Here is a 14,269-nt window from a genome sequence, read left to right as displayed (position 1 = left end):
GTAAATGAATAATTTGCCCCATCATGAGTACATGCGGTCCTGTTTCCATTTTCCAAGTGTGCCTTTTGTTGGTTACGCCATCATTTGTTGAAACAACGTGATGAAACTAATTCGCATTTGTTTTCTTTTTCTTTTTTTTGCGAATTTTGGAAATCGGGTAAAACCTATTTTTTAACCTGATCGATTGATGCAAAAAGCTTGAAATGGCTAAATTAATGAATTTTACGTGGAATATGATTACAGATTCACTAAACAGGGCAAAGTTCAAAAAGTTCAGATGGGAGTGGACATTTCTGCAAACACAAGTGCAATCTTCTCATTTCCATAATGACCAACGCAGTCTACCAAGAGTAGCCCCTGCTTAAAAAAACAATAAAACCATTACAGAAAATTCTAATGGTTTCCATTAAAATACCAATAGGACATTAGCTTTTACCATTAAAACCACTACACTGTAGTGTGTTTTGGGCCATATTCCATTAAAACCAATACATCGAACCAATACAAACCATTAGGGACCAACAAAGACCAAATTCACTGTAGTGTGTTTTCGGCCATATTCCATTAGAACCAATAAAATTCCCAATAAAACCAATAGAATTTCGGTGATGGTGTCCATTTTTTTTTAGCAGGGGCGTAGGGTTTAAGACATGATTTTTATTCCGCAAATACCCAATATCTTCAAATTCCAGTAAATTGACGAGCGCAAACCTTGGTAAATCGCGTTGCGTGCTTTATTTAAAAATTCTCCCCCTCCCATACATTTTAGGCTTGTTCAACTTCATGTGGCGTCGCAAGAATCGACACCCGGATGACGTCAAAGTACCGCGAGAGGGAATCGAGAAATCATACGGAGGAGTTTGCTTTTAAATCGCTCTCGCGGAACTTTGACGTCATCTGGCTGTCGGTTCTTGCGGCGTGCTTTTGTGTCTTAAAGGGAAACTCCTACAAATGCATATTCAATAAGATCAGTTCCAAACACACCTGTGTCCACGCCTTTGCAGCGGTTTTTATTGAACTTTAGTAAATCCCGACAGTATTTTTTTAAACTGTAAAATTGGGGCGTTTGCTTTGGCGCAAGCTTTTAGTAAATCTAGCCCAATGTGTTTTTTATTAATATGGTTCAAGAAAAAACAATCGTCACATTTCGTAGATGTACGAATCCTACTATGATAACGGATTTGGTCATTAATATTAATTAAATGGGACGTTTGAACCAGAGTCGTATAAAAATAGAGTTACGACACTCACATAGACGACCGTTGTAAGAATGGAATGCGGAAGTAACAGCGTGTCATGTAGTGACGCATAGTTACAAACGCAGCACTGAAGCCCATTCATTTCAATGACACCTGCTGGTAAATCGATGAAATTAGCGTTTCTCTTTACATTTTCAGACATTTTATGAATATAGTCAACAGTGATATTTTATGAACTCTGCTGTAGGTAATGATTATCGTTAATAATAACTAGAATTTTTTTATATTTTAATGAGTTGTGTATAATGTGTTTTTAATGGTTTAATATTTTATTACTGGTGGCCATCTACTTTATACTTATCTTTTTTTATATATTACGAGTAACACTAGGGGGCAACAGCGACAAGCTAATGCCTCATAAGAAAGTCACACTGCTTCACAATGCTGCTATGTGTTTCATTGTGTTTGGTAAGTAATACGAGTGATGTATCCTCGAAAATCATGTATAATTATATTAACATTTAATGTCTACTATAAATACAATTAAATATGAATTTAGTGTGTTTCTGTTATGCTTCACTGTTACAAATAACCGCGTTGGCGATCTTTTTTGTGATTTTAATATAGTAAAAGTGTAGGAATTATGTTTTTAGCAGATTGATAGCCATTTATATAGCCATATTTTTGTTATAAAAATAAAAGATAAACTGTGTTGCTGTTGTTGGTATAGATAACCACAGTTATCTTTGGGTCATCATTAACTGTTTATCTTTATTAACTGATTTACTGTATTTCCATCACTCCCTAGTAAAAAAAACCGTTATAAACATAGTAAGTATAGTGATCAATTCACATTACAAGCTAATATTTACCTAAAATAGCTGAAAACCTATGCAAACAGATTGACAGCCCTGCTTAATTAGGAACTGTAGAACGTTACATGAATCACGTGACCGCGCGGCGGCGAGATCAAAGCGTTTCGTAACTCTCTCTTTATATGACTCTGGTTTGAACTGCACGATGATTTGCTGAAAGGCCAACAACGGGAAGTAGGCGTCAGAGAGACATGACGAATGAACGACCCGAGAGGGAGAATTTTTGACCAAAGGCGCTTTAAGGAAAGTCTCCGCACCCAGCGGTCATATTTACAAAGCTTCCGGGCAACTATTTCAGTCATACAAGACCAAGGCATATGGGTATCTCTAAATATATCACTATTTCTCACTAACGTCACAATAAAAAACATACGTATGACTAAAAATTAAACCGGACATAACTCATACAATTGGTTTCTTAAGCTCAAACTGCTGGTAAAAGCGTTTCCACGTTGCTACTGCGCATGGTTTTTGCTTCAGCAAACTGTTCAGAGCATTTACATATAACCATGGTTTTGTTATAGTAAAGTGTTGTTTGTGTATTGATTACCATTGGTAAAACCGTACTACAAATCATAGTTAAACTATAACTACTGTAGGAACACCATTTGTGGTAAGTATAGTAACCATGTTTTGTTTTTTAAATTGTAGTTAAACCATTATCGATTTCCATCTCTTTTTGTACTTCCATAAGGATAGAGTCATTAGTTTTTAGATTAATGATTGGCTCTTTTACTGGAAGGCGTGACTTACGTCGCCAAAGCGGCCGTGCTAAACAGGGCTAAACGTTGCACTTTTTCCTTATTCATAGTCAAAGAACTGCAGCGTATTCTTAACATTTATAGTCTTTGGTTCGACTTCACGTGGCGCTGCGCAGATCGCTTGGCATATGACATCACAATACCGCGAGAGCTATTCAGTCTGTAAGCCCTCAAAATTCTCTCGCGATACTTTGAGTAATACATCTACGTGTCACCGCATGAAGTCGAATACACCTATGACTGTATTCATGAGCTACATTGGTTAAGCTCCTCCCCCTGCCCGGCCTGCTTTGCTATGCGGTGTCCACTGTCCGCCGTAGATTTTCCTTTGGCACAGAGCAAGGTAAGTGTTTTAAAACTTAAATTCCACGTTGTCGCCATTTAGAAGATCAAAAAACGAGAACACCAAACCAAGTAATCAGCTGGACAGTGCGTCGCTAAATGTGTAGATGGCGTGTAATTTTTCTACTTGTCTTTAAGTGTCTAGACCCCAGTGAGATTGACAGTAGATAGCACGGAAGCTAACATTAGTTTAGTACAGTACATCAGCGTGTTGTTTTAGTATGCTAGACCTAACATCTTTAGAATAAGTTTTGGTGTAGAAAATTGGTCTGTGTTTACAAAACTCTTGACCTACAATGGAGATTATTTAACATCAATATTTAGCCACTGTACCCTGAAGTAGGTACAACAATTTAAAGACGAGTGACATGCTACAATTTAGACTTGTTTGATCTGTTTATGTATGGTTGGTTTATGTGCCGCCACACACAAAGCTAACAGTATTTGGAAATCAATTCTATCGTATAATAATGAGTCTCTATGCTATCTAGTATGGTAATCATGTGTAAACTAGTATACATATTAATCACAATATAAATCTTGACCACAGTAATGTTCAGATGTCCGACAACCAGGAAGCACAAGAAGATGAACTGCTGGCTCTAGCAAGCATATATGATGAAGAAGAGTTCCGGAGGGCAGAATCAGGACCGGAGGGCGAGATCCATCTGTGTCTTGAGCTTCCTCCTGATTTCAAACTTATAGTCAATGGTGAGATTTTATCAATTAGTATTCAAAGCTACTTCTAACAAAGTGTTTATCGGCTTATGTTTTGCACATATTGTTACAGGACAGCAATCCACAGAGCATGACATATCATTTCTACCTCCTTTGGTTCTGAGTTTTGAACTTCCTGTGGATTACCCATCATCATTAGCCCCAGTTTTTACTCTAAGCTCCAAATGGCTCACAAGAGTCCAGGTAAGTGAGCATAACCTAACATTCTCCTAAACTTGTCAATTATTTTCTGAGTTGTGGATAATATGTGACATTAACTTATTAGATCGCTGCGCTTTGCAAGAGACTGGACGAGCTATGGGAGGAAAACCGGGGGAATGTGGTTCTTTTCACCTGGATCCAGTTCCTGAAGGAAGAAACTCTAGAATTCCTGGACATCCATTCTCCACTTGAGATCCAGAGCATTGGCGTTCAGTCTCAGGGTGAATGTGGCCAGAAGCATGGAGAAAAAAGTAAACCGCAAGAATTGGACCCAAGAGCTGTTCAAGAAGTTGATCCTGACACAGACATACTAAACCAGCTGCTGGACTTTGATGAAGCTCAGAAGCAGAAAGTGTTTGATGGAAAAGTATTCTGTTGTGGGATTTGCTTCTCTGAGAAGCTGGGCTCCAACTGTTTGCTCTTTAAAGAGTGTCAACACGTCTACTGCAAGGACTGCATGAAGGAATACTTTCAGATCCAGATCAGAGACGGCAAAGTCCAGTGCCTTAACTGTCCTGAGCCAAAGTGTACATCCATAGCCACTCCAACACAGGTAGGCTGCTTCTCATGAAAATCTTTAGTTGTGTTTTGTGCTATAATGTGAGTCATGAAGATTTTTTTTAAAGCTATGTTTGCATGACATCGACGTAGTGAAAAATGGCAACCTTTTTACTTTTTGTTTATGAAAAAATTACCATACACACGACAACGCTCGTCAAAAGAATTGCATTTACACGGATCCGCAAAGACGACTAAATCCGCTGGATTAATGTGTGCCAGGCCAGTAGGTGGCAATGTTACTTTGTAAAGAACGAGGGGCAACCTTCCGATCTCTCTAATGAAGCCAACACGGAAGTGACTTAAACTGCAATTCATCGACTGGCCGCTTGAGGCTGGCTCCAAAAGGGAGTCAATTCCCATAGACTCCCATGTTAAAAATGAAAATAATATGTTTACAGCCTGGTACAAAAAGTGTTTTTGGCCTATATAGCTAATTTTGCCCTTCATGACAACTGTGAGGGGGTGAATTTTTTTGTAACTCATCCATTTAAATTATATTAAGCCTTAAACTTCTGCATAATTAAGGGCGTGGCCGCTTGAGTGTCGGTTGAACAGCCACTGCTGTCACTAGACTCGCCCTAGGCGGCCGTGGTTTCACCTCAACTTCACCCATGTCCCGCCTCTTTACCCATTTTCGGTTTTCCGCGAGTAATTCGCGGGGACGCGCGGCCAAGATGGCGACGGCAGGCAACGCCTACTTTAAGCTTTAAAAGCGATCTTCACAAACCAATGGGTGACGTCACGGACACTACGTCCATATTTTTTTACGGTCTATAGTAAAGAAGCACTAAAAGCCTGCGTACATATATATATATATATATATATATATATATATATATATATATATATATGTCTACAGAGCGTTAAATACAAACAATCAAAATAGCGAAAGCACTGAGTAGTTTTATTTAGACGGACAATGAGGTTTATACTACAAGTCAACCTGGATTATGAAGCGCCAAAATTATATAAACTTGTTGGAGAAGCATTAATAAACAACATGTTGGCTGCCATTATTGTTTTGGTTATACTTGCGCATTCCTATCATCTGAATTGATGAATGACGTCATCATTAGCACAGATTCAAAGTTTACGTAGTTTACACAGAGATGACACACTATCGCTATAAATGCTTGAAACCTGTTTGCGTTTTCAGCACCCCAAAACGTTGTTGTGTAAACGAACAGCCAAACCGCATAAAAACATTTAAGTTTATGGTTGAAATAATTTTCATGGAAACAGCTCCTTAAAGACACTTTTTTTTGAAAAAAGGCTCATTTTCGAGCTCCCCTAGAGTTAAACATTTAATGTTTTGGAATCCATTCAGCTGATCTTCAGGTCTGCCGCTACCACTTTTAGCATAGCTTAGCATAATTCATTGAATCTGATTAGACCATTAGCATCACGCTCAAAATTACCAAAGAGTTTCAATATTTTTCCTGTTTAATACTTGAGTCTTCTGTAGTTACATCGTGTACTAAGACTGACGGGAAATTAAAAGTTGCGATTTTTCTAAGCATATTTGGCTAGGAACTATACTCTCATTCTGGCGTAATAATCAAGGACTAATAAATGTTACCAAGGGGACTATTTTCGAAAAATATCAAAAAATTATAGAAACTCTTTGGTCATTTTTGAGTGTGATGCTAATGGTCTAACCAGATTCCATAGATATGTACACTAGATGTTACCTTGGCTACGGCAGTTCATTGGACCGAATGCATCAAATAGAGCTGCCATCTTGAAACAGGGGAGCCCTGCATCAGCTTCACTGTAGGCAATGGTGTAACGGAAATAAAATCACCATAAATCGTCATGAATGCGATTTTCTAGGTTTTCTTTTGGGTTCGTTCCAACAGTCAGACATGTTTTGAGCATTGAGTCCAGAAAAAAATTAAAGTTTTGATATTTTGAAAATCTGCTTTTTCTAACTATAATGCATAGTGCTGTAGGCCTAACATCCATACGCAGCACAAAAGTTCGGCATCTTCCATGAATTTCGAAATACAGGCGGGGATAGCAGCTTTACCCAGATACTTCCTATGACAAGACCCCTGTTTCAAGATGGCGGCGGTTTTGATGCATGCTTAGAACCCCAAGGTGACATCTAGTGTATATATCTATGATCAGATTCAATGGATTATGCTAAGCTATGCTAAAAGTGGTAGCGCCAGACTGAATGGATTCCAAAACGGTAAAAATCAAATGTTTAACTCTAGGGGAGCTGAAAAAATGAATCTCTTTTCAAAAAAAGTGGAGTGTCCCTTACTTTAAAAAAATAGTTCTTCCAAAAAGAAAAATAGCTGATAATTAAATCGCCTTAATGCCATCCTGCAAGAAACAGATTATTTTTAGCACAACCTGTATTCCAAAGCCTCAACTACATGGTCCTGAATGCGTTCACAAATGCACAAGATACTTTTTGTATTGTTTATTGCTGAAAGTAATTCATTGATTGTTAATCTTTGACATGGCCTTACTCTGTAAGTATCAAAGATATCAAACTTGTATTTTCACACAATATTCTTTACATTTTGTAGCATGATTTCAAGTAGAAAAAAAATAAGCGAAGCAGAAGGGATCCCTATTCAAACACTGCTGAACCAGCTAGTCAAGCGCTGCATCTGAAACCGCCTACTTTACTTCCAAACTATATAGAAATGCAAATTTAGGGAACAGCTGTTCCTTGTGGATACATTGAAGTTAATGGCTCACTTGTTGTTACGATGACATGATGTATGAACATGACGGATGTACCACGTCAGAATTTTATTCACACTACCCATATTCATACTATATAAATGGTTTCAGTGGCAACAACATAAGCAAATGGCTTTTGTGGCCCAAACTTAACTTCTGGTAGACTTCCTTTAACACTTCAGCTCCCAGTTTTAGTTCTGACATTATCAGTGTTTTGCTTTAATAGGTGAAATCTCTGGTTGGAGAAGATGAGTTCGCCCGCTATGATCGACTCCTCCTTCAGTCAAGTCTGGACCTGATGGCTGATGTTGTTTACTGTCCTCGCATGAGTTGTTGCATGGCTGTGATGTTGGAGCCTGACAGTACTATGGGCATCTGCCCTTCTTGTCAATATGCTTTCTGTACCCTTTGTAAGCGAAGCTATCATGGCCTCTCTCACTGCATGGCCACTGCTGGTAAGATCATAGTGGATGTTAATATTCACATACATTTCTTTATCATTTTTAATGCGATTTTTTTCTCTCTCAGTACACTGCATTTATTAAGTACAGACACTTGATTTTTTTTCTCTGTATAGTTCAATATTTATGCCTTTCTTTTTAACAGATCAGCTTCGTGGTCTGCGGGACGAATACCTTTCTGCAAGTGACGAAGGGAAGAAGTTTCTCGAAAAGCGTTTTGGAAAACGCATCATTCAGAGAGCGGTGGAGGAGTCGTATAGTACCGATTGGTTGAAGGATAACTGTAAGCAGTGCCCATGCTGTGGCACTCACGTACAGGTCAGCATCTTCTGCTCATTAATGTGTTATAATTTAAAGTCATTTCATAAGACATTTACTGAATTATTTCTGTGGTTCATGCACATCGTTTTTTTTTTTTTTTTTTTTGCAGCCTGACTGCATTTTGTATCTTTCTTGTTTATCTGTTTTTGTAGAAGGTGCACGGCTGTAACAAGATGACGTGTTCCTCTTGTCATGGGTTCTTCTGCTGGGTCTGCCTGGGAAATCTCAGTAAAGTGAACCCCTACAGCCACTTCAACAACCCCAATTCACCATGCTTTAACCAGTAAGTGTCCTAATACGTAGTCATACGTATGTGTTTGTGTTACATTGTGTCTAGATAGATTGACCAACTATACCACCATATAGCCTAGTTATAATGTCATCTACACATTTATTCAGTTTGACATCATAGCTTTCTTGCTATTCTGTGTAATTTCTAAAATCTGATATAAACTTAAGACTCCATCAAAGACAGTAGGGGAGAGCGGGGCACAACCGAATGCTTTTTGGTTTTGGCTCAATCATTCAAAAAATATTTGAGTTTGATTAATTATATTTTTACACAAGTAACACACACATCTCTGCTATAAAATGAACCTTTTAAAGTTTTTTTCTAGTACTTATCATTCTTGGACAATTACCCCAAACGTGACAGAAGTGCAAATGTTACAACTACACCACAGGTGGGGTTAATTGTAACAGGCAGGTAACACTTGCTAAAAATTAAGTTTGCAGGCAAATATTTCAATACTATAATTTTGTCTATCTGCTTGAAGTGGATATTGTTTATATATCTGTCTATAATAGACAGGTATCCACACTGTATTCATTCATCTAGCCCTTTTCTAACAATAATTCAATTATAAATGGATACAAATGTCTAAATATGTGAGGAAAAAGCAGCACAATTATGACAAAACACTTTTTTATATGTGACCCAGTCTGTAATAATCATACTACAGTCTCAAAATCAAATTCTGAGATAATGAGCATCAAAGTCTGATTTTAGTCATTCATTTCATTATGATTTAAATCTTTGACGTGACCTTATTCAATCAATATTAAAGGCGGAGTCCACGATGTTTGAAAAACGCTTTGGAAAAGGAGACGTGCCGACCAAAACACACTTATTGCCAATCAAATCAAATCAAATGCCGGGTTGCGTATGTGTGGGGCGGGTCTATCAACAGAAGGTCCAGATTCTATTGGGGTAGGGGCGTGTTTGTTTAGGTGATTTCAAATATCAACATTGGCTTACAAACATCATGGACTCCGCCTTTAAATATATGAACAAAAATAAATTTGACACACGATTTTTGATAAGACGGGCACATTTATTTTGTTGGCAGCCAGCAATTATTCGTGTCTAGCCTATTTAAAACAACGGCAAGAATTACGCTAACGTTAGCGATTTTACACAGCGTTACAGTTAACCACCAAAAAAGTTGCTAAGAGCGGCAGACATTGCAAAACGATGCTATGTTTTAGTCAACAAGACACTGATTAATATGACAACGCATTGGATTTGGTATCTTACACACCCAACTCAGAAAGCAAAAAAAACATATGATGAAAAAATTTACTTTACTCCACCAAAACACTCGTTCACCAATAACTCTCTGGAAAAACATTATACATTTACAATAATTTGCGGGAGATCGTCTTTTGGCAGCATGAAAAAAATACCGGAAAAACAAAACGCTCAACCTTGTGCAACAATGTAACAGTCCATGTTTACAACCAACCCCGTGTTAGTTTTTGCCCCGCGCACCCCTACACATTTCTCAGTAAATAGGAAAAAATAATAATTCTGGACCATTTATTTATCATGAACCAGAACATTTAAAAGATTTATTTTATGGTGATATTTATTATTAAAGGCCCATTCACATTACTGTAAGAAAGAAACTGATAACTATAAAGCCCCTCCACAGAGAATTAGCAGACGTCTGTGATTGTATGTACCAATTCGGACAGGATTAAAATTCACAGGCTTTTCCAGAGGTGGGAGGGTCTGTTTCGTGCAGAAGGTCATGGCTCTAGATTCGCATGATTGTGATGTTTGAAATTTTACTTTAAATGTAAAATGATTACAGAACATGTTATTCATTAATTTAATTTTAACTCATCAAAATAACTTAACAAACCCATAGAAATTAAGAAATAACAATTTATTATCTTTATTAATTAACATTACCATTCCGGAGTGGACAAAAAAAGGTTGAGTTTCTACCTAATATACTGATATTACAGTGGCTAGTCTTAACATTGCACAAGATTCGGCTTATCTAGATTGATTTTTTTTTATACATCCCACCGAATGGAAAAACATCCATGCCTGAATGAATGGGACACAAGAAGTACAATATACGCATGTTAGTTAAACCTTTCCGCAGATCACGTTGGCCAAAACATAAAAGAGACGGGTTTTTTAAAAGCTATTGCTGGCAAACACAGACATTCGCATTTAGACAGGATTATATTTCTCAGAGGACCTCGGAGTTCAGCGAAAAACGATCACAGACATGGCCCATTCGGAAGGAATTAAAAACACAGAGGACCTCTGAGAAGCACAATTGCGTTGCAGTTTTTGCATGAATTTGTGTGTAAAATGTGTCTCATCAACAACAATTTTCTTAGCATAATTTAAAATGTATGCTTCGTTCAATGTTTGTTTCTCCTTCCATCCTACAATTTTTAGAGCGGTGTTCATCCTAGCTTTGATTTTAACTGGACAGTCAGATTGCCATACCATGCAGTAACTCCATATCTTATTCAAATTTGATAAAAGAGAAACATGATCTTCTGGTTCACTTCAAACACGTTTAACCTTCGCCAGAAGTATAATCTGGAATATAGACCATTAACATGAGAAGACCAGCATAGTAAATTGTCCATTTAGACTCTGCTATACAGTTTTAAAATTAAATTAATGCAGATTTGCTCACATAGTGCCTGATAGCCCCTCCTCTTTTCTGCTACGTAAGCAAAATTATGACAGTTGAGTGCATAAAGTTTCCAGCATTTCACATTTTTTATTTAATGGGCCTAATTTATCACTGTAACATAGAAACAAGCGCATATCAGTACACAAATATCATCTTAAACAACGCTCATGTGTGATTCATTAAAGAGCACCTATTGTCCGGTTCATGTTTTAAAGTTTTCTTTTGTGTGTAAGTGTGTGTGAGTGCATGTTAACGATATGCAAAAGGTACAAACCCCAAAGTAAACGATGATGCAAGTTATCGTCTCCAACGTATATCTTTTTTTTTTGGACTATAACAAAAACACGGATTGTAGGCAACAGTTTACTTCCTGGGATTGGTGATGTAGACAAGACCGACATTATCATAATTCCTCTCGCTTCAGACTCACAGCATGTAAGTTAACTCCTGTTAGCAACTGAATCTTTCAAACATGGTAAGGAGCGTCACATTTCCGGCTGACGTCAGAGGTATTCAGGCCAATCACAATGTACAGATTAGCTGGCCAATCAGGGACAAAGAGCTTTTCAAATCTGTGTGTTTTAAAAATTACATTTCTTTCCCGTCACAGAAAACCACAGGTTTATCAATGCCATCAAAGTATTATTTTGTTTTTGTTTGTTTGTTGATCACGAAGTACAACGTAGATGAGGAAAACTAGGATTCTGTAAAGGGCTGCCATTGTTTGTTTACATTGCGTGGAATGGTGCGCTGTGATTTGTTGAGTGGATTTATTGCATTCTGTAGAAAAGGAGGAGAGGCGTTTATCACGTTTTGGAAAAAAATGGAGAAAAGATGACAGAATAACACAGTGGATATTGTATTTTGCGTAAAATTAAGAATTTAGTTTTAAATACTGACCTGATATAATACTGATTTTGGCAGTAACTCATTTTTTTAAATGGCGTTTTGGAACAAAACTCTTCATATTGTATTATACCATGTTTTATATTGTAAATCCGTTGCACGAATGAACGGGTGTTGATTAATGTGGTGGATAAAAGCTATCATAATTTGAATATTACGCCCATATAAATGAAGCCTCTCCCCTAGAGTTTACGACATGAAGAAACATAACCTGGCCACACAGAGAAACATCTCCATGGATACTGAACTTTGACCTTTGGTTTAAACGAAGTAACTTGAAAAACAGAGGCTGTGTCCGAAAAATTGCTGCCTTCTGCAGCAGCTTTCCAAGGCAGGAAGGCATCAAGGCATGTCTAAATCCAATGTTAGGTTTACTTCCTAACTTCTGAGATCTTATCCCACAATTCTATGCGTGTATGTGCATGGGGAAATGTTATTGGTCAAGCCTGGTCGAGTTCGAAAAAAATAAAATGGCGGCCAAGAAAGTGGCTGGAGCACAAATTTAGTGTAAATAAATGTATATTTTCACTTTTTACACCTTTTAATTGCATTTCTAGCAAGAAATTAGTATTGTAGTTTTCAAATATGTGTTTAGTTATGACGAAGGCGCTCTCTGTTTAACATTCAAACAGGCTGTCTTTGAAGGGGGTGTTCGGGGGGGTGCATAGAAGGTTGGCATCTTGGAGTGCTTATTAAATTATTACTATTGTTTACTAAATGATTATTAAAGACTAAAATTATTATATAAATTCTTTACTAAAGTAACCATTTGCCAAACAATGTATTTAATAATAGTGTGGATCTGTAACTTTTTCTGTGTTGAATTGTTGGAAAAGTCTACAGAAAGATGGTTTACAATACTAATCCAAATAGATTTTAGAAATTAAATTGAAAAAAAAAGCTTTTAATGATAGTCTTTGCTATTATTTTATTCTCATTGTATTATAATCCTCATAAAAGTGCCAAAAAAGTTATTAAAAATGGAATCAATACTGGTCTCTGTAAAATGTTTTTAACTGCAAATGACAGCAGATTTGATTCACACTCAAAATACATCAAACAAATGTCAAGACCATATTATTATATTTTGTATATAAATATATTGTTTAAAGATATCTACTATCAATTGATTTTTTTCTCTTTTATTAAAAACTGTCACAGCAAACATCAAGCAGGCTTATATTGTCGAAACAACCGTACACAATTTCTGTCATACGCTTGTTTCATAAATGAGGCCCATTGAGTGCACTATCCGGGTACCTGAAGTGCACTTGAAATTTTAACTGTAGAATAGTGCATAAGTAGGTGATTTAGGATACACCTTATTTATGATAAATATAATGACCATACATAATACAAACCCACTATCAAAAAAGTATTTGGCCAGCAGTTTTTGCTGTCTGTAACTGCAGTTTCCTGTCATGAAGTAGTTTGTGTAATTGTATTGATATTAAGGTGTAATGAAAGAGTATGGCTGTAATTGTTGCTGTTTTATTTATTTTATTTATTTATTATCTCTCTAGATTGTTTCAGGGTGTGGAAATGGAAGAAGAAGAAGAAGGTGGCTTTTGGAGTGATGATGATGAATAATAAATGATATATAGTATATAATATATCCAGCGCACTTTCTTTCTCTGTACACTGACCAGATTAAATTTAAACCAAAAATTAAAAATCTGAGCAGGGTAAAAACATTAGCGTCTCTACTCATCATTTCTTTATTTGCTCATATTTGCAATATCTTTTAAACTCATGCACTTCATTTCACTTTAATTTTAAGCACTTCAAGTTTACATCTTATGTTACAAAATAAAGCTTATGTTTGTTTTGTTGAACATTGTGAACAAACCTTATTAGCAGTTTTTGTTCACGTTACAGTCATGTATCAGGTTTCCTATTCAGTTTTTATTGTTAAAAGTTGCCATGGACTTAAACTACTTTGACCTGTTTTACAGTCATAAGATTCATAAGTTGAAATAAGTTTGTGTTTAAGATATAAAAATTATGGAATGTATCTATAATGGATTTTTTTCCTTCCTTGTAATTTTGGCTTTTATCAGGATTTATTGTTTATTATTGTAGCCAATCTTGTCTATTATTGATAATTATATACAAATGTTGAATGTGTCAATCATGTTGAACTGACTTGACAGTAAACGTTACACCATCTTGGCTTTCTGTTTGGATAATTGACATGTACGTGGACATTGATTTTAGCTTTAAATATATGTGACCCCAGACCACAAAATCAGTCAA

At 36.6% G+C, this 14,269-nt stretch overlaps 1 protein-coding gene across 2 annotated transcripts; it reads left to right on the top strand.

Annotated features, from left to right (window-relative positions):
* Positions 1-3,020: 3,020 nt before the first annotated feature.
* LOC129423789 (E3 ubiquitin-protein ligase RNF14) lies at positions 3,021-14,187 on the top strand. 2 transcript variants are annotated; one of them, XM_055180256.2, is made up of 8 exons: positions 3,021-3,178; positions 3,728-3,888; positions 3,968-4,098; positions 4,181-4,669; positions 7,604-7,832; positions 7,984-8,156; positions 8,312-8,442; positions 13,537-14,187. In XM_055180256.2, the coding sequence occupies exons 2-8, from the start codon at positions 3,738-3,740 to the stop codon at positions 13,601-13,603; spliced, it is 1,371 nt and encodes a 456-aa protein (XP_055036231.2). In that variant the 5' UTR covers positions 3,021-3,178; positions 3,728-3,737; the 3' UTR covers positions 13,604-14,187. The 2 variants fall into 2 exon arrangements, with proteins under 2 accessions (XP_055036231.2, XP_073727155.1); XM_073871054.1 differs by lacking the exon at positions 13,537-14,187 and having other exon boundaries at positions 8,312-8,446.
* The last annotated feature ends 82 nt before the right edge of the window (positions 14,188-14,269 follow it).

The sequence above is a fragment of the Misgurnus anguillicaudatus genome, chromosome 9 (assembly GCF_027580225.2).
Source record: "Misgurnus anguillicaudatus chromosome 9, ASM2758022v2, whole genome shotgun sequence".
NCBI classification, from domain to species: domain Eukaryota; kingdom Metazoa; phylum Chordata; class Actinopteri; order Cypriniformes; family Cobitidae; genus Misgurnus; species Misgurnus anguillicaudatus.
Note: the sequence above shows the minus strand (reverse complement) of the source record. Positions and strands in the feature narration are given on the sequence as shown.